We start from the raw sequence: 19,837 nt of genomic DNA, 5'->3' as shown, positions 1-19,837 counted from the left end.
AGAAGCTCATTAATCGTGTAACCAGGGTGTGGTCTGGTGTAGTAAAGAGCAGGGCTATCAAGCTTAGCTTTGGCATGCTAAGTTGTCAACGGTGGCTGGAAATGTGTGCCTTTTTACGCCAATCCATATCTCATCATTTCATATTTGTGTGGTGCCACCTTAAAAATTATATATAAAAAAAATCATAATTTATTTATACTCCTACTTTAATATTACAACAAATACTGTTCATTTGGGTTACAGTTAATTCATTTACATGTTTTAACACTACACTATAGACTGACACCCCTTACATAGAAGAGAGTTCAGCCATTTTAATGCAGACTCAAATTCAAACTGTGCGTAAACAGCTTGTAAAACTTTCACATCAAGTAATGAAATGAAACGGGACGTTGTGGAGAAGCTGCACATGAACTTAAGGTCAACGTGTCCATTCTGAAGTGTTGGCTAGGGGTGTGTAAAGGCCACTAATGTTAGGCACTGAAACAGCGGAACTGCATCCTCTACAGCAGCGTTCCTCAAAGTGTGGGCGCGCCCCCCTAGCGGGGATTATAGGTATTGCAGGTATTGCAGGCAGCATTTCTTTATTAATACCTTTCTGTTTTGCCTGTTTAAATCTTACTCAGTAAAAAAGCACCCACTCACAGTGGATTCATTAATAGCATTAGATGGGACCCCAGAAAAATGGAGCGTCCCTGGAAAATCTGCTTTTACTCGCAAACTTTTATTTTGAAAATGCGCCACTGAGATGAACGTGATTTGGCTGTGAGTCTGAGGGTGTGTCTTCTTTCAGCTATCGTTAAGGCACCTGTTTAAATATAAATCTGCTCCAATCATCAGCTTCACCGTCAGAGTCTGGTTTATAAAGTTAGTGTTGACCAGCTCTGGGCTTCAGGTCAGTAACGAGAGCACAGCAGATAACAATGACGGTTATTACCGTTATAAAAGCGGCGTGTATATATAACGGTTAGTGTAACAGAGGAGTCAATTACTCAATGTTAACATTAGCTATGTTCACGACGACTACTGACGCGCAGACTGACCAATTAAATGTTTACAGAGAAGTTTATCGACCAATAACGGTAGCTCTACAGTCAGACCGTCCAATCAGAAGATTTTAGGCTACTTCACCACGTCCCCTTCTCACTCGAGCGAACCAATCGGAGTAGGGGAGGGCGGGACTAGTTTGTGAAGGAAACTTCTCGAAGTTCTATGTAAGCTCTAGAAAAACAAAATGCCGGACGTTTGTGAAATTCCGCCCGGACATTATTTTAAGTGTAAAACAGAGGACATGTCCGGGTAAAAGAGGACGTCTGGTCACCCTTTTATATGTATAATATTTGTCTGGGACACAGCCTCACTTTTTAACGTTAATGTTAATCAAATGCTGTTCCACATAATTATAAATGCAGTATTTTAGTGCCTTATCTACATAGGAATTAGCTTATAGCTAGCTATATCAAACTCCCAATATCAAACTCACTCCTACGCCTTTGCACCTGCCTTTGCTCATTTTTGCTCAGATTGAAAAGTGAGAATCTGAAGCGCAGTTTAATTAGTGGTGAATTTTCTGTATTTTTGAACATTGATGTTAATGTTGTACCTGGTGTTATAAGGTTAAGCTACTGACTTAGAGATAGAAGTTGATGTCACTTAAATAAATTAGAAAATTGTAAACTTGAATGTGTATTTAATTACCACTTTTTGGGGGGTGATATGGTACAGGTCTGAGGTGGGGAATGACAGAAACAGTTTGAGTAGCACTGCTCTACAGTGAGTAATGGAGCTCCATTCATTACATTTGAGATGAGCTGGAATGATGGTTGTGGGCTGGACCTGACCTCACTAATGCTCTTGCGGCTGTATGCAATCAGATCCTCATAGCAATGTTTGATTATCGAGTGTGAAATATTCCCTGAATAGTAGAGGCACTTGCCATTCATTTGCCTTTGTTCTAATGCTACGTTTTGTCTTTCTACTCATTTATCATTCAGTATTTCATCCCAAAAGGCTGGTGGTCAGCCGGTCAGAGATCTGATGGCCACGCCGGCCCCTCCGGAGCACATTGCTCTGGGGGAGCGCTCTCTCTCTCTCTCGCCCGAGCAGCTGACACCCTACACAGAGAGCACCATCTTCAGTCTCTCTCGCAGTGAATCTCTATGGCACTCCAGCACTGCCCGCAGCTCCTGCGAGTTCTACCACCACGCCATCCTCCTAATGACCACCGGGGGCAGCGTCCTGGCCTGCGGCTTGGTGCTGAGTGGACTCTACTTCACTGATTTGGATCTAACAGCAGCCAAAATCCTGGGGCCTGTCCTGCTCTCCATCGGCCTGATGGTGCTGGTGGTGGGTGTGGTCTTGGTGCCCATCACAAAGGAAATGAAGCAGCAGAGTACTTTCAAGAGAATATCCACCTTATACAAACCTCAATATCAAGTGTAATACAGGCTTTGCTTTTGCTGAACCTGCCAGAAGAGACTTTATAGTGAGAGCGATTGATGTAAGACAATGAAGTTAAGGTTGAGACAGGCTGGGATTCAATGGGGAACATGAACTGGAGTAAGGTAACACCTCTGAGACTCTACAGGTGAGACCGATGGCAGAGATGTAGAGTCTCAAAGGCCCCAGTTTTATCCCACCTGTAAGATTAAGTGCTACTTCTGAGGGCCTTCAAGTGAGGTATGTATGAATTCTGTTTCGCATGCAGAGTCTCAGGGAAGCAAGGAGGCCCTGCAAGTAATGTTGCTTGCCACTCGGGTCCACTGTCCTGTGACTGTGGGCTCAGCTGTGGGTGTGTTTTCCCTGTGTCTGAGTGGGTTTCCTCCAAAAACTCGGGTTGGTTGGTGCGAGTTTGTGATGCCCTCTGATGGACTGGTGCCCTGTTCAGGCTGTGTTCCTGCCTTGTTCCTGATGAATCTGGGTGGGCACCAGACTCACCGTGATCCTGAACAGGATTTCGTGTTTACAGAATGTGAATGAATGAATGAATGAATGAATGAATGAATATATATTGAATCTTATAGGTGGTATAAAATTGTGGCGCTTTTCCACTGTGTGGCATTGACTCACCTTTTCTGCTTTTTCTTTAGGCACATCTGGTATCTAGTACATGGAACTGTGTACTTTTTTTAGTACCTGATCACTCGTGGGACTTAAAATGACTTTTAAACTTTGCAGAGAGCTGATTGGCCAGAAAGACCAATTTGCCAATCACAACAAAAACCTTTAATTTACAGTAGCAATCACATTTATTTTTATCTGACTAACAAAGGCATGTTAAATTACACCATGGACTTTTGAAGCAGTCCAAACATTCCTTGAATTGGGGCCTGAAGAAAAAAATCCAGTGAAAATTGAATGGTGAAAATTACACAGATCTGTCTGAAATCATGGCTAAACCACGTTCAATCCCAAAACAAAAAACATACAAAAACACAACATGCAAATGCAGGATGAGTAAACAATGCTTAATGTTACCGACACCATTGTTGTGGTTTCCAAAGCCCGCAATTCCCATTGGAGACACCATTTTGTGATATCACTGGCTACATTTCGGAGGGAGGAGCCGTACTTGTGGAAAACGAATCAGAAAGCAGGGACTAAAAAAGCGAGTAGAACCGAGCAGATTATGTACCATGCAGTGGAAAAGTGCCATTTGAGCAACAAATTAACGAGACTCCACAGGTCACAGTCCAGTTGATCTTTGATCTGCTCTGCTTTTCACCCTTGTAGAGCCGCCAAGGGTCTCTCTGACCTGTAGGGCCTCAGAGGTGTTAGTCCAATTTCACCTCAACTATGGGACTCAATGTGAAAGAACACAGTGCCACCCTTTATAACTTTTCATTTCGATTAATAAGAATTTTGTCTGACCTGTCAGGCCCCAGAGGTGTAACTGTATATTGCACAGTTGTAGAAAGAAGATGGAAGCAAAAACTAACAAGATATTTACTGCTGAGTCTGGTAAAGATGCACATATTCATATCTAACTGAATGGCCTGCAGAAATGCTAAAGCATGAGGGACAACTAGCATTGCATGTTTGCAATTCTTGAGGACATCAACCTTAATTGAAGACTGAAATGACCGATTAGGAAAGAAGTGACTTGACTGTTTACTCCTGTTTAGGTCACTTGGACTGCGCCATGAAACTGTTCTCATAGAGTTGGCCTAGCATTTACACTGGAAACAGCATATGCATGTGATTTAGAAGGCTACCATTCCATTGTAGAGTAATGAAATGGAGATACAGCCTCCCTAACAGCTATAAAACCAAAGAACAGTGGTGTCATATTTCTGTCCTACCCTCCCTGTCTTGTACTCCACTCCGTGACGAGTGGCTGTTCCGTTACACTCGGATTTTCAACAAATCTATGCAGGATCCGACTGAAAAATAAATCTTGATGCTCTAAATGTCTCAGTATTTAAAACTGCACTGAACTCTTGGAATAGATCTAAAAGGAATGACATTTGTTAATGTATTAGCATTAAAATGTGATGTAAAATGTCTTGCATACTGGTCATGTCTTTTTCTGTCGGGTGATTGATGATTTTTTTTCTTTTTGTAAATGAAATGCCTTTAAACACTTTACCTTTCAACACCTAAAAATGTCCTGTGTTGCTGTCACTTATGAATAACTTATGAATCACACATTGTGCAACAACAACGTTACGAATGACTCTGTAGTGCCTTGTTTGATCTGTTCCTCTTGCTGCCCATCCATAATGCATGCCGTTGCACTTAGTGATAGAGAGAGATTTAAAACACTTCAAACACAGACTGGTCAGACGATGTCTTTATGGTGATATGGTGAAGCCGTTAAAGATGCAGCAAGGAATTTAGCTGGTCACATTAGGGTCTGCTTGGAGTGATGTCATGTCTTGTGTCTTGAAAGTGAATGGCCCTTTCTTTCAGTGTCAAAAGTAGTAGTAGTGTCCACTTCTAGTTACAATGTGCAATGCCAAGCTACATAAATCAAACTGATATTTTGTACTGTCTCAGTTATTTAACCTTAATACATGGGATTCTTTTACTGTACCTCTTCTACTCACCTCGTTGCCTGACCTTTGAGGTCAGGGTCACGTGAATGTGTATGAAAATAACTATCAACCACTGTGTTAATAAACTGAATTAGATAGTTGTGTTTTTTCATGTTAATTATGTCATGTTTATTCATGTGTTTTTTTTCAATAAAACAAATAAGCTTTCATTAAAGCTAATGATAATTAAAGAAATGTTTATCCGACTCTCCGTCAACTTGTGGGCGGAGCATCTGTGGCCCATGCTTTATACGTTGATGCTCTGAAACTACATGGTGCAGAGAAGCTAAACTGCCAACTGTATACTTGTATAAAACGTGTGAGATGCAAAACAACATATGTTTATAAATGGCTGTGACGTGGAAGTGGAGGTAAGCTTAGGTAGCATTCTGTAAGCTAATGGTAAGTCATTTGACTAGCAAATGTCCATGTGAGCGAAAGAAGAGTTCCTGGACTAGGAACAAAAGCACTCTTGACATACACAGACAACACAAAATGTAGGGATGTTACCTTGACAACAGTCAGGGTCTGTTCTATTGCAATGCTTCATTGTAAAAACAAAAAATCACAAAATGATAACTTATTATTGTATTAAAAGTTGTTACGGTTGTGGGATGGAATTCTACCACACAATCCCAGTGCAGGAAGTAAGACACACTTATTATTGTTTACCAATAATCCTTTTACTGGCATCAGGTGTGTTCTCTCTGTGTCTGCGTGGGTTTCCTCCGGGTGACTGTCTGTGAGGAGTGTGGTGTGTTCTCCCTGTATTTGCATGGGTTTCCTCAGGGTGACTGTCTGTGAGGAGTGTGGTGTGTTCTCCCTGTGTCTGTGTGGGTTACCTTCGGGTGACTGTCTATGAGGAGTGTGGTGTGTTCTCCCTGTGTCTGCGTGGGTTTCCTCCGGGTGACTGTCTGTGAGGAGTGTGGTGTGTTCTCCCTGTGTCTGCGTGGGTTTCCTCCGGGTGACTGTCTGTGAGGAGTGTGGTGTGTTCTCCCTGTGTCTGCGTGGGTTTCCTCTGAGTGACTCTCTGTGAGGAGTGTGGTGTGTTCTCCCTGTGTCTGCATGGGTTTCCTCCGGGTGACTGTCTGAGAGGAGTGTGGTGTGTTCTCCCTGTGTCTGCGTGGGTTTCCTCCGGGTGACTGTCTGTGAGGAGTGTGGTGTGTTCTTCCTTTGTCGGCGTGGGTTTGTGAAGTGTGTGTGTGTGTGAGTGAATGTGTGTGTGTGTGTGTGTGTTGCCCTGTGAAGGACTGGCGCCCCCTCCAGGGTGTATTCCCGCCTTGTGCACAATGATTCCAGGTAGGCTCTGGACCCACCGTGCCCCTGAACTGGATAAGGGTTACAGATAATGATTTGAATTAATTATAATAGTAATAAATACTTTATTTATATATGTATATTACTGTGTGTATTACTTTTTTATTATCATTATTTTTCCTTTTTTTTCAATAAAATTAAGAAAAGGATTCTACTCAAAAATGAATGGAAGTGATGATGTTTCTATGATGGGCGTGTTTGTGGAGTGTGTACCTTTCCGTGGGCGTGTCTTTTTAGGAGTGGGCGTGTCGCTCAGTGCGTCGTGTGGTGTAGGGGGAAAATGTGTGGTAGCGGATCTCGGCACCAGTCGTGCACATCAACATGGACCTGCGTTTTATCGGCGGCTGCAAGCCACTGTTCTTCCTGGCGATAGCTTTCGATGTGGTGGGCTTCGTGATTCTCCTGGTGGGCGTCTTCGCGGATCTGCGGGTGAACGGCAGGTATTACGGGGACTTTCTGATCTACAGCGGCGCTATCATCGTGTTCTGCAGCCTGGCCTGGTGGCTGATGTGGTACGTGGGTAACATTCATGTGGCCGTGGAAAGTGCGAGGAGACGCAGGGCCAGCACCGCGCACAGCTTCAAACAACTCGCCAGAAAGTTGACGGAAAGACTTTCCAAAAAACCTATCACGAGCAAAGACGACGATCACGGTGTGATGAAAACCACCGGAGGAGACGGAGGACGAAAAGCCAAGACTCTGCCCCACAAAGGCACGAAGGTAACGTGGGGTAAATCCACCTGTTTCCACAATGAAGGCTACGAGGCGGACACCGAGGAGAAACACTCGGTGGAGGACAAAGACTCAGTGGAAGTGTCTGAGAACAACACAGACCTACAGACACCTAAAATAGAAAGACTACTGTGAAAGCGGGTGAGTTCATTTAAACATTTAAACACGTTTTAATACGTTTACCTGAACGTTACCTGAGCTTGAGAGTTAGACAGCGGGGCGCCATTTTTAAACAGGGGTGAATTAAAGCCATTTTAAATATATACGTGTGATTTACAACCACCAATAATCAGTCCAATAATCGAAAAAAATAAGTAAAGTAAAATGCAATCTAACTTTTTAATAACAATATTACATTTTTTATTTTTTTGCGTGCCACAATTCACTGCAATATTCAGTGAGACAGAACCCAGTAAACATTTAGCCGTTGATTCAACGTTGAAATAACGTAATGACTGCCGTCTAATCAACGTTCTCTTAAGGTTGAAAATGAAAGTTGAAAAGACGTCCAAACACAGACATTGAAAAGACGACTATTAGACGTATTTTAGACGTCCATTGACGTTATTAATTGGTCCCGAAATAAATTACTTGTATAAAACGCATTTTGGACGTCCACTGACGTTATCGATTGGTCACCACTTAACTAACTTATTAAGATGGATTTTGGACGTCCATTGACGTTTAAAATATGTCCTTGACGGACAGACTACTTTTAGACCTGTTTTGAACGTCTAGGAACGTTCCTTGTTTACTGGGAATAATCAAAGCACGTCGTATTTTTTATTTATTTATTCTTATTTTATTTTTATTTTTTTACATTAATGTGCGAGTTCAAAAAATATCTTCCACGACAGTTTCTTTTATAAATTTGGAAAACCTAGCGATAGCTATATTTTATTTGTCCGTTACCGTTACTGCATTAATCAGTGGGGTTTAGGAAATATTCCACCGCCCACATATCTGCCTTATAACTATTTACTTAAAATTAATTTTAATTACGGTTTTATATATACGTTTTTGTATGCTGACATTGAAAGTACTAAAACTCAAAACACAGCTTGTTAAATTCTTATATATCCTTGTAGTGCCTCAATGTCTTCAAGCTGTTAGCATAGATGCTAGTTAGCCACATTCTGTGCCAAAATAGAACTCCACCATTTTAAGGTTTATTTTCATTTTAAGCCATTAACAATATAACATTATCATTGTAGAATGAGGCTCCAAGTTAAAAGTTAATAATATTCCTAAATTAAAATTACAATGATTAAAAGTAGTTAAATTATTATTGATTGGATGTAATTGATTCGTTAAGATGAATTTTAAATTCCAAATGTCGTTAATCTGTTTGTCATAAACACAGATGCTAGGTAACTACATTTTCTGTATTTAATTTCATGCTGTGCTCAGCACTGATTTCCTCTTTTAAGCTACGAATACTTAAAATAAAAATTAATTCAGTTTGAAGAGCTCAGTTTTGAAATATAAGTTAAGTTTAGGTAGGACTCTTTCTTTGTTTAGATATGTTGACCCTTCTCTGGCTCTATCCTGCTTTTGCAATTCATCCTGATCCTTTTGTTTGATTTCCTTCTTTTACCACTGACTTAATGTTGAACCACGTCTATAGCCAACACCCTTGTGGTTTGCTTGACATGTTTATTCTAAAGGACAGAGCATGTTAAGGTATTACTTGGGTTGTAGATCATTCTCAGCGCTGCAGTGACGCTGACCTGGTCGTGGCTTGTTATGGCGTATTGCACTAGTACGAGTGGATCAGACACAACAGTGCTGCTGGAGTTTTTAAAAACGGAGCACACTCACTAGTCACTGTATAAGACACAAAATATCGGTCCACTTTGTAGATGTAAAGTCAGAGACAGTAGCCCATTTGTTGCACACTTTGTGTTGGTATCACTCTAGTCGTTCAGAAGTGGACACAGGACTCAGCAACATTGAGGGGTTTAAAATCTCCAGCAGCAGTGCTGTGCCTGATCCACTCGTACCTCCTCTGTGGTGGTCGTCCTTTGAGGGCCCTGATCACCGAAGAACCATGTGGAGAGCAACCAATTGACTTCATTCTACCTTTTAATTATTTTTAACTGGAGGATATGTGTGAATAATGAACCAAAATCTTTAGAGGACTGGTTAAAAATGTTTTTCTTACTTTGGTAAATTTAAATTTCAGAGGATTTGATTAATTAATGATGATATATTTGTGTGAAGATGTCTTGTCTATTTATATTTAAGGTTTGACTTTTGTTTTTCAGATTTCAAGTTTTTGAAGGAACCTTCAGCCAACACATCTCTGCAATGGATTTTATATGTGAAGGACAATTTTTTTATTGTACTTATCTTCAATAAGTGCTTATTTCTTTGTTTAATTTTATTTCAATCACAGAAAAGAGTGCAATAGACAAGTGCCTAGATTATTATTATTTTATTTCTCTAACTAGAGTGCCTATATTTATTTTAGACGAACCTTTTTCCCTAATGTGTATGTTTTCATTACAATGTTGTATTTAAATGGCAGTCAGCTAAATGTCACTACATTTCTTTAACCCAAAATTTAAGCAGTTTCTCCAACACTAGCCATAACCTTGATCCCTAACCCTACAACTGTCAATAAACTCAACAAACGCTAGGGTTACGCCAGAGATTTACCGATGAATTTGTTGATAGTTTTAAGATTTGTAGATGATCCAAGGGTCCATTCAAGTAACATGGGGCCTAACATGCCATAGCTGCCATTTCAAAACCCACTTTTTTATTTAACCCTCTATCATTGTATGAACATTTCCTCCTGAATGGAATAATAGAAATGATTCAGGCATTTTATTTGTTGTTAGGAAAAAGGATGACATTATGTTGGCGTTACTAATTTAAAGGCTAAGCACCACTTAATGGACCTCCATGAATATTCCACATTATTGTAGTTACTGACAGATATAAGTATGAATTAAAATGAAAATAGCAGCTTAATTTGCTTTAAAACTGACAATTTTATTAAACTGACGGAAAAACCCGAGCTCTCTACGGAAATTCTTGAACGCGACCGTGACGTCACTGGTGGACAACAGCTGAACAACGCTGCGGTAAAACACCGTTATGACTGACTGTTATGACAGTATCTAGCTAAATAACCAACATTATTCATGACCGTAGCCTAGCAATAAGCTAAACTCAAATGTAGAGGTACCGTTATTCTTGTAAATGTGATCGAAGTCGACCTCGAATTCATCCGACACTATAAACCTCCGTAATGCAGCTACGTAACCGAGTATAATCTGAGACACCGAGTTTAGCGAGTCAAGCTAACGTTAACTAACACCAACTAAAACAGGCGAAGTGAGTGTCCTTACCCTGTTTACCTCCATGTTACAGAGGCTCTTGAACACCTTTCGTTGGTGTCCTTACATGTCCATATTGTTGGAAAAGCGCCAGTGAAATGAGCTACAGATAACGGAGTGAGCGGAGGGTCCTTTCCAAAGTGCCCGTTTAAAGTGGACAGATTTAGTCCATTTTCTGGATGTTTTGGGATCTTTGGGCCATTTGTTCACAGATGTCCCACTGTACATTGAATGATTGCAGCCAAAAACAACACACCTTTTCGTCATTTTGCATTAAATTAAGTGCAGCTTCTAGACTGTTGTCCACCATCTACGTCACAGGCAAGACGCCTATTAGAGTTTCCCAACACCGTGGGAAGGGTGACCAACAGTCTTTTAAACCTTATTCCTTCAATTAGTAAGAAATAACATGTTTTCTGACTCTCAATAAACACAAGTTAGGAACTCAAACTCCACTGGATTTATTTGTTTGACACTTTCATATTGCTGCTGCTTAGCCTTTAAATAAGCTAACGTTTGTTTTTTTTTCTACAGGAAACAGTTTTATATGTGGCATTTTATTTTGTTGAATGTGGCATTTCTGTTTCTTTGGTGAGTTTAACGTACAGTGAAAAATAAACCATTGCCACAAACCTTCTACATAAAACTGTAGATTATTATTCTTTATGAAAAATTGACCACTTGTAGCCAGATACGAGGTTTTGTTTTGACAGCGTGGCATGAACTGTGTAGTGTTCAAAGTGTTTGATTTGGCACAGAAGGCCAGTGTGGACTCCAGGGAAGGACACGTCTTGCTTCAGGGATTATATTTCACAGTCAAACACACCAAGCCTGGATGCAAACACAGCCCAGTGTGGACGTTTACATTCACTGCCCTGTTACTGAGAGAGAGAGTGGTCTGACTGGTCCGTCCTTCACCAAACGTATTCAGATCATTTGGCTAAAGGCCAACAGCTCTCTGGTTTCACCTGTGGAAACACTTATGAATGGGTCACTTTTCAACTCAGATTCAGGCCGGTATCTTTGTTTTTCACTCAAAAGCTTGTGTTAGAGTTCAGGTGTTATTTAAAAGGACACCCTGGTCAAATGGCATTTGTTTTGTTGATCATCCAGATGAACAGAAAACACTGTTCACATTAACACCGTTGTAAATATATACGAGAATGTAAAATGTGCCCTGTGTATTGTGTTTATTCCTCTCTGTTAGACTTAAATTTACCTTAATAATATTTTACTGGGGACGGCACGGTGGCGCAGCAGGTAGGTGTCGCAGTCACACAGCTCCAGGGGCCTGGAGGTTGTGGGTTCAATTCCCGCTCCGGGTGACTGTCTGTGAGGAGTGTGGTGTGTTCTCCCTGTGTCTGCGTGGGCTTCCTCCGGGTGACTGTCTGTGAGGAGTGTGGTGTGTTCTCCCCGTGTCCGCGTGGGTTTCCTCCGGGTGACTGTCTGTGAGGAGTGTGGTGTGTTCTCTCTGTGTCTGCGTGGGTTTCCTCCGAGTGACTGTCTGTGAGGAGTTGGTGTGTTCTCCCCGTGTCCGCGTGGGTTTCCTCCGGGTGACTGTCTGTGAGGAGTGTGGTGTGTTCTCCCCGTGTCCGCGTGGGTTTCCTCCGGGTGACTGTCTGTGAGGAGTGTGGTGTGTTCTCCCCGTGTCCGCGTGGGTTTCCTCCGGGTGCTCCGGTTTCCTCCCACAGTCCAAAAACACACGTTGTTTGCACAATAAACAATTTTTAAACTGTTATTCTGTTGTACCATAAACAGCCAGTGTTACTTAGAAACGAAAGTAGTGCAACACTTACATTCTGGCACTTACAGTAATTTCCATTCCACCTTAAATGGACCTGTAGCAGCGTCAGAAACCTCAATTCCACCTTAAATTGTATCACCTGCTGAACTTTTCATTCCACCTCAGATGGAGCAGATATTACAGTGTGGTTCCTGTAGAAGTATCAACTTCACCTTAAATGCTGCACTGTGTACTATTTTGGCTCCATTTAATGTGGACTGGAAAGTTCGGTAGGTGCCAGAATGTCACTGATGTGCTGTTTAAGTTGAAACGGAAAATGGGTTAATGCCAGTAACTGCTGCAGCTTTTAAGGTGGAAAGGGGGATTTTAATTAGAAGAGCAGGTGAGAATTAAGATGCAGACTATAAAAACATGGATGGCACGCTGAGACTGGAATGATTTGCACCCTGTGGAACCCATAAGAGGAGGATACGGGGCGGCCTTGCCCTTAAGTGAGGGGTTACCTCACACCCCACTGCAGCCTGACACTAAGTACAATGCGAAATGATGTGGGGGAACATCACTATTGAGGTTGCGCTTTTGGATGTTACAGGTTGTGAGATGTCTCCTCATTTAATGCCAAGGCCACCCTGTGCCTCCAGTTTGGAGTTTCCCTCTCTTCAGTAGTTCCCCCTTTGGGGCGTCACTGTTCCTTGGGGTCCAAGAGGCTGGATCAGTGTCCTTTTGAAGGAAGTCTCTAGTCTGTGATCTGATCACTGCTCTGAAATGATATTTAGTTCATTCTCAGTGTTCTGCAACCTTCGGGTCACAGATTTTCTCAGCTAACATGAGCCAAAACATTATGAACACCGGCCTAAATATACCCTAAACCGCCCTGACCGTCAAAATGACCGATATCCAATATACCCCAGCACAGAAAGATTACAAGGTGTGTGTGTGTTTACAAAACAAATGCACACACACACATACACATTTGTGCAAGGGCATAACTTCAAATGTTCACTGAATGTCCGTGGGAGGTAATGCCAGATGAAGCACTGATATATGAATCATTTATTATGGCAGTAGTAGCATTAGCGCTAATAGCAGTAGGTTTTTATGGGAGAAGTTCTTATGTTTAACTTGATTATTTTCCATATTAATTAATTATTGTGGATTGTATGGCTTGGGAGTAATGTCTCCCCATATCCCAGGGCATGGAAAATTTAATAAATAAATTAATAAATAAATAAATGTTAGCGATTTATGAGCTGTAGAAAGTTGTGTGTTGCATGTATGTGATAGAGCACAAGGTGGCAGTATTAGTGCAGTCTAATTGTTTGTGTGTGTGTGTGAGACAGAGAGAGAGAGATGGAAGTATGACTGCTATTGTGAGACTTAAGTTTTTTAAAAATAATACTGTGCAGAGGAATAGTGGACGTGTGTGTGATGAAGGAAACGTGATGCCCGCTTTATCTGATTAAATGTCCACACACCTGTTCATGTAGAGTACATTCATTCATTTATTATCTGTAACCCTTAACCAGTTCAGGGCGAGGTGGGTCCAGAGCCTACCTGGAATCACTGGGCGCAAGGTGGGAATACACCCTGGAGGGGGCGCCAGTCCTTCACAGGGCAGAGTAGATTCACTACAATATAATTTGATCAAAGCTTTACCGATTTAAATCCACAGGATTATAATACTTCTGTTTTTAATGTTAAGACGTACTGTAAGTGACACTATAATAAAGTATTCGTTTTGTAACTACTGTGAAACTGATGCAAGATATTACAGCATGGATATACAGACATAATTTCTCAACTGAGGAATTGTGTGTGTGGTTTCCATGATATTACTGTAGCATGTATAACATTGCTACAGTACAATAACAGTACAGTGTATGCAGTGCATTAAGAAAAAACTGTCAGTGAGGAGTGTGGTGTGTTCTCCCTGTGTCTGCGTGGGTTTCCTCCGGGTGACTGTCTGTGAGGAGTGTGGTGTGTTCTCCCTGTGTCTGCGTGGGTTTCCTCCGGGTGACTGTCTGTGAGGAGTGTGGTGTGTTCTCCCTGTGTCTGCGTGGGTTTCCTCCGGGTGACTGTCTGTGAGGAGTGTGGTGTGTTCTCCCTGTGTCTGCGTGGGTTTCCTCCGGGTGACTGTCTGTGAGGAGTGTGGTGTGTTCTCCCTGTGTCTGCGTGGGTTTCCTCCGGGTGACTGTCTGTGAGGAGTGTGGTGTGTTCTCCCTGTGTCTGCGTGGGTTTCCTCCGGGTGACTGTCTGTGAGGAGTGTGGTGTGTTCTCCCTGTGTCTGCGTGGGTTTCCTCCGGGTGACTGTCTGTGAGGAGTGTGGTGTGTTCTCCCTGTGTCTGCGTGGGTTTCCTCCGGGTGACTGTCTGTGAGGAGTGTGGTGTGTTCTCCCTGTGTCTGCGTGGGTTTCCTCCGGGTGACTGTCTGTGAGGAGTGTGGTGTGTTCTCCCTGTGTCTGCGTGGGTTTCCTCCGGGTGCTTCGGTTTCCTCCCACAGTCCAAAAACACACGTTGGTAGGTGGATTGGCGACTCCAAAGTGTCCGTAGGTGTGAGTGAATGTGTGTGTGTGTCTGTGTTGCCCTGTGAAGGACTGGCGCCCCCTCCAGGGTGTATTCCAGCCTTGCGCCCAATGATTCCAGGTAGGCTCTGGACCCACCGCGACCCTGAACTAAAAGATTACATAATCCTATAAATTCCCCTTTGAACAATGCCACATTGAACTGGATGTGGAACACCTACCTTGTAAATTAAAATATAGATTTTGGGTCATGTGTTAGTGTGGGTTGTGCTGGCTCTACTCACTTTTCGGAACCTGGTACCTTGTTGGTTTTCCATTACAACAGCTCTACAGCTCTCCTCCCGAAATGTAGCTGGTGACAACGCAAAATGACGTCTCTACGTGGCGGTAGTAACGATAACCATTGTTTTCTCATCATATATTTGTTTTTGTCTTTTAAAATTTATTTATTTAATTGCTGCACCGCTTGGCTCTCGCTGGATTCTTTCACCAGCCACCAATCCAAGGAGCGTTTGAACCTCTTTCTACGAGCTACTGTTGTGTTGGACGTCTGCATGTTCATCGCCTACTACAGTGATGTGGGTCTATTGCTGCAACCTAAGATTAAGGCTCTAATTCATTGCGTAAGACTCTAACTATTCAAATTAATGGGAGGTCACTCCGAAGTGATATAATCTGTCTACGACTACGAATGGGCTAAAGTCATGGACGTATGACTTGTCATAGCCAGAGCCGTCAAACTTGTTCTGTAAGGCCCTGCCCTGGTCGTCTGTGGGGTGGAAATTCAAAGAGCAAGAATGTAGTTGTGTTGGTGTGTGTGTTTTTTTTTTTTTCTTCTTCTCCCCTTAATCTTGTCTGCCCAGAGGTTCTGAAGCAGTAGAAGACGTGTAGCTGTAGACGTGTAGCCGTAGACGTGTAGGGGATGAAGTGCGCCGAGTTTGTGGGCCGCTGCTTCGGCTTCTTCGTCTTGGCCATTTTCTTCGATGTGGTTGGCCTCATCCTGTTTCTCGTGGGCATATTTGTACCCCTCAGTTTCTGGGACTTCTTTGTCCTCTCCGGCTCCATTCTCATTTTCCTCAGCCTCGTCTTCTGGATCTTCTGGTACCTGGGGAACCTCACCGTGCCCTACCAACAGCTGCTGCCCAAATGAGTCATTCAAACAAGGTGTTGCGGGGAGAAGAAGGGAGAAGCAGAGAGAGAGAGGGATGAGCAGTGAGGATTGGGACAGAGCCTGGGACTGGCAGAACAAGGCAGAAAGGACTAAAGAACTTATTATTGATCCTAAAGATGTCTTCGTGAAGCCTGACTTTGAAGGGTGACTGGCGTAAGCCGAGGTGAGTCAACTTCTCCATTCTCCAAACGTAGACGTCAAGAGTCTGAAGTGTGCTTCTTAATTAAACCCCGGAGCTATGAAGCTCATGTAGCTGTTAAACTCAAACTGAGCATTGAAGCTTATACCTAACACTAATTAACTGATATTGACTCTTTTGATCTAAGCATGTTCCATTATGACATAATTAAACCGTCTTGATCAAGCTATATTTATGTAATAATACAGTAACAAGTAGTTTTTACATGTACAGGAGGTCCTGGGGATACGTCAGTCCCGAGTTACGATGTTTCGTGGTTACGACACATCTCCCATTTACTGTATAAGGCCTTGTTTCGACTTAAGTGGTTTTGCGTCGTAAACGTCGTAACGTGAACTTCGTGTTTGGTGTGCGCGGCGCGGCGGAAGAATACACGGTTACGCGGCTCGGGACCGAGGAGGATAGGTGTGAGGATAGGATAAGTGCTTACAGTATGTTATTTACGTACAGTATGTACGTATGTTCCGACTTGCACCGAAAATCTGTTTACGACGCAACGTAGGAACGGATCAACATCGTAAGTCGAGGACCCCCTGTATGTTAATAGTAAATGTGCCTCGTCACTCAATAGTCGTTCAGAAAGTGCCTCTGTAAACAGATAAAATGTAAAATTACAATTGTTATCCAAACTGTCATTTTTTAAATAATTCTGTTTAAATAAAATTGATTTGTGTTTTACATTAAAAAAAAACATAAGATAAATATCAGCTTAAAAATCTAAAGCAGTGAAAATACACAGTAAATAATGTCCTATCAAAAGGTAAGCCATGCAAAATTGGTGAAGAACTTCCCAGTAAACATTTAGCCGTTGATTCAACGTTGAAATAACGTAATGACTGCCGTCTAATCAACGTTCTCTTAAGGTTGAAAATGAAAGTTGAAAAGACGTCCAAACACAGACATTGAAAAGACGACTATTAGACATATTTTAGACGTCCATTGACGTTATTAATTGGTCCCGAAATAAATTACTTGTATAAAACGCGTTTTGGACGTCCACTGACGTTATCAATTGGTCACCACTTAACTAACTTATTAAGATGGATTTCGGACGTCCATTGACGTTTAAAACATGTCCTTGACGGACAGACTACTTTTAGACCTATTTTGAACGTCCAGGGACGTTCCTTGTTTACTGGGTTTGTTTACCACATGCCAAAGAGATGCAAAAAGCCATTTCTGTGTTTCAAACTCACTGATCAAGCCCTGCAGCGGAAGGAACTAGACTCAGCCCATTCAATACAATGGTATGCTGTAAAGGAATGCGTGTCTGTGATATGACTTAGACTTAGATGGTACATGGAGGTTTTAGAAATCTCTTGTCTCTACTTTATTTCTGACCTGTTATGTCTGGGCTCTAAAGGCTGTGGCAGGTAAACAGTTCAGTTAACTTTACAGAAGACTTTTGACTTGCCCTCACACACTTCGCCTTGTTATTTCCCCTCTGGGAATCTCTGATACCATCTTAAGGCCTGTTCCATTTCTGTACACGCTGAAGTGAAGTCTGTGAAATGAGCCCTGAGGAGGAGTGTGGAAACAAGTCAACACTAACATCCACTTCAGAAGCAGAACCTGCCCAGAATGCATTGCGACGTGACATGTTTTACACATCATCGCTTTCCAATGGAAAGAAAATCTTTCAATGGAAGTCAACTTTAAATGAGTTTGGAGCGTTTCTATTGGTCCAATCATCATGAAAATTTCAACCAATGCGAAGGATATCTGCTGGGTTCGAATGATGTAGGATGTAGGATCACTCATTGAACTCTTGATAAGACAGTATAGAGAGTCCACGTTTGTGTTTCCTGCAGAGGATGAGAGTGTTCCGATTGTTACAACCCTGTCCTTTTTTGCCTATTCCTCCCTTTGCACTGTAATGGTGCTTTTCCACTGCATGGAACCTACATGGATCTACTTGACTCAGCACGGCTCCTTTTGCTTTTTCATCCATCCATCCATCCATTATCTGTAGCCCTTATCCAATTCAGGGTCGAGGTGGGTCCAGAGCCTACCTGGAATCATTGGGCGCAAGGTGGGAATACACCCTGGAGGGGGCGCCAGTCCTTCACAGGGCAACACACACACTCACACATTGACTCACACACACACACCTACGGACACTTTTAAGTCGCCAATCCACCTACCAACGTGTGTTTTTGGACTGTGGGAGGAAACCGGAGCACCCGGAGGAAACCCACGCAGACACAGGGAGAACACACCACACTCCTCACAGACAGTCACCCGGAGGAAGCCCACGCAGACACAGGGAGAACACACCACACTCCTCACAGACAGTCACCCGGAGGAAACCCACGCAGACACAGGGAGAACACACCACACTCCTCACAGACAGTCACCCGGAGGAAACCCACGTGGACACAGGGAGAACACACCACACTCCTCACAGACAGTCACCCTGAGTGGGAATCGAACCCACAACCTTCAGGTCCCTGGAGCTGTGTGACTGCGACACTACCTGGTCCCTGGAACCGGGAAGGTTTTCAGTCCCAGTTTGCATGGGGTTGTACTAAATGGTGATGTGTAAACCCTGCAAAGCGCTGATTGACCAGAGCCACATCAATCACCACAAAATGCAGAGCTCATTCAAATTCAGCACTAACCGCTGCGTGTAAAATCTCTTAAGTTACAGCATTTATTTTATCGGACTCACAGCAGCAGCTCATAACTTTACCTTGAGGTGTTTTAAAGAGATTTCCAGTGAAAGCAAAACTATTTGTGAGAACTGGGGTGACGTAGGTGTACGTCTGACTGGTCAGTGGAAGTGAGCGAGGGCAAGTGAAAATCAGCGTTTACTTTACAATAAATGACCGTTTACAAACAATGGGTCAGAGACAAAGGAATAAGTGATTTACTTTGCTCCTAATAATAGATAACAATAATAAACCTACTATTACACGTGAGCGTTATGACCTTGTGCTGATGTGCAGCTGCTCCAGAGAGGCCCATATCATTCATCCATCTCACGAACGAAGCAAATAGTTACAGTATATGAGTGAATGAATGAGTGGAAATGATGTAGAACCCTGGCCATAACCTGCTATTGAACAAATCTAGGACTAGCCAGGATTAGTTTATCAATACAAATGGAGACTGTGAAAGGCTGTGGTCTAATCGATACTCTTCTCTCTCTATAGGTGACTGGTTCTGACATCATCTCTAAGCGTGAAGATTCATACAAGACCGCCATGAATTCCCAAGTGCTCTCAAGGACACGGGACACACTTAAGGACTCTCCAGCCCTTTGTATCAGGGTTTTTTTTTGAGAATTTGATCGGTGATATAGTTACTGCTGTTACTCCTGTAAATAAGACCAGCACGTTTATGCTCATCACTTAACGCTGTGATTTTCTGGAGTTAAAAGACGAAAATGAAGGAAATAAATGAAGAAAATATGACCAATAAATATTCTACACGTACACACCATCACGTATAGCATATATTTGAGGTTCTGTCCTTGTCATCTACCCTTTTTTCCCCCCAAAAGTGAAAACAGTTCCTAATAGTGTCTCACATGCTTAGGTCAAAATATCCCAAGGATCAAACACAACAGCAGTGTTCCCCCCCCCTGTCTAAAGAGAAAGCCGGGTTCAGCGTCTGTTCCTTTAAACGAGAATGAGCCACAACTCTGTTCAGCGCGAGAGCCCAGAAGCGAGGAGCAGAAGCTTTGAATTTTAGCCATTTTCGCTTTGTTCTCTTTTTCTGCATTTTCTATTTCTCTGTGCTTGTGCTCTATTTAACCATGTCATTGT

The 19,837-nt window shown here is 42.5% G+C and overlaps 2 protein-coding genes across 5 annotated transcripts; both read left to right on the top strand.

The window, feature by feature from the left end:
- Window positions 1–797: 797 nt before the first annotated feature.
- LOC136700050 (phosphoinositide-interacting protein-like) lies at window positions 798–5,099 on the top strand. 4 transcript variants are annotated; one of them, XM_066675189.1, is made up of 2 exons: window positions 798–895; window positions 1,995–5,099. In XM_066675189.1, the coding sequence occupies exon 2, from the start codon at window positions 2,038–2,040 to the stop codon at window positions 2,440–2,442; it is 405 nt and encodes a 134-aa protein (XP_066531286.1). In that variant the 5' UTR covers window positions 798–895; window positions 1,995–2,037; the 3' UTR covers window positions 2,443–5,099. The 4 variants fall into 4 exon arrangements, with proteins under 4 accessions (XP_066531286.1, XP_066531285.1, XP_066531283.1 ...); XM_066675188.1 differs by lacking the exon at window positions 798–895 and adding an exon at window positions 902–966; XM_066675186.1 differs by lacking the exon at window positions 798–895 and adding an exon at window positions 1,259–1,299.
- A 1,538-nt stretch (window positions 5,100–6,637) lies between these two features.
- On the top strand, window positions 6,638–11,623 carry LOC136700330 (transmembrane protein 238-like). Its single transcript, XM_066675642.1, has 2 exons — window positions 6,638–7,226; window positions 9,353–11,623. Exon 1 carries the CDS (start codon window positions 6,675–6,677, stop codon window positions 7,218–7,220), a length of 546 nt encoding a protein of 181 aa, XP_066531739.1. The 5' UTR covers window positions 6,638–6,674; the 3' UTR covers window positions 7,221–7,226; window positions 9,353–11,623.
- Window positions 11,624–19,837: the final 8,214 nt, after the last annotated feature.

Source organism: Hoplias malabaricus, chromosome 6 (assembly GCF_029633855.1).
Source record: "Hoplias malabaricus isolate fHopMal1 chromosome 6, fHopMal1.hap1, whole genome shotgun sequence".
Classification (NCBI taxonomy): domain Eukaryota; kingdom Metazoa; phylum Chordata; class Actinopteri; order Characiformes; family Erythrinidae; genus Hoplias; species Hoplias malabaricus.
Note: the sequence above shows the minus strand (reverse complement) of the source record. Positions and strands in the feature narration are given on the sequence as shown.

Bases quoted from the DNA above. Each gene is read 5' to 3' on its own strand.
- LOC136700330 (XM_066675642.1), top strand. From the start codon at position 6,675: ATGGACCTGCGTTTTATCGGCGGCTGCAAGCCACTGTTCTTCCTGGCG.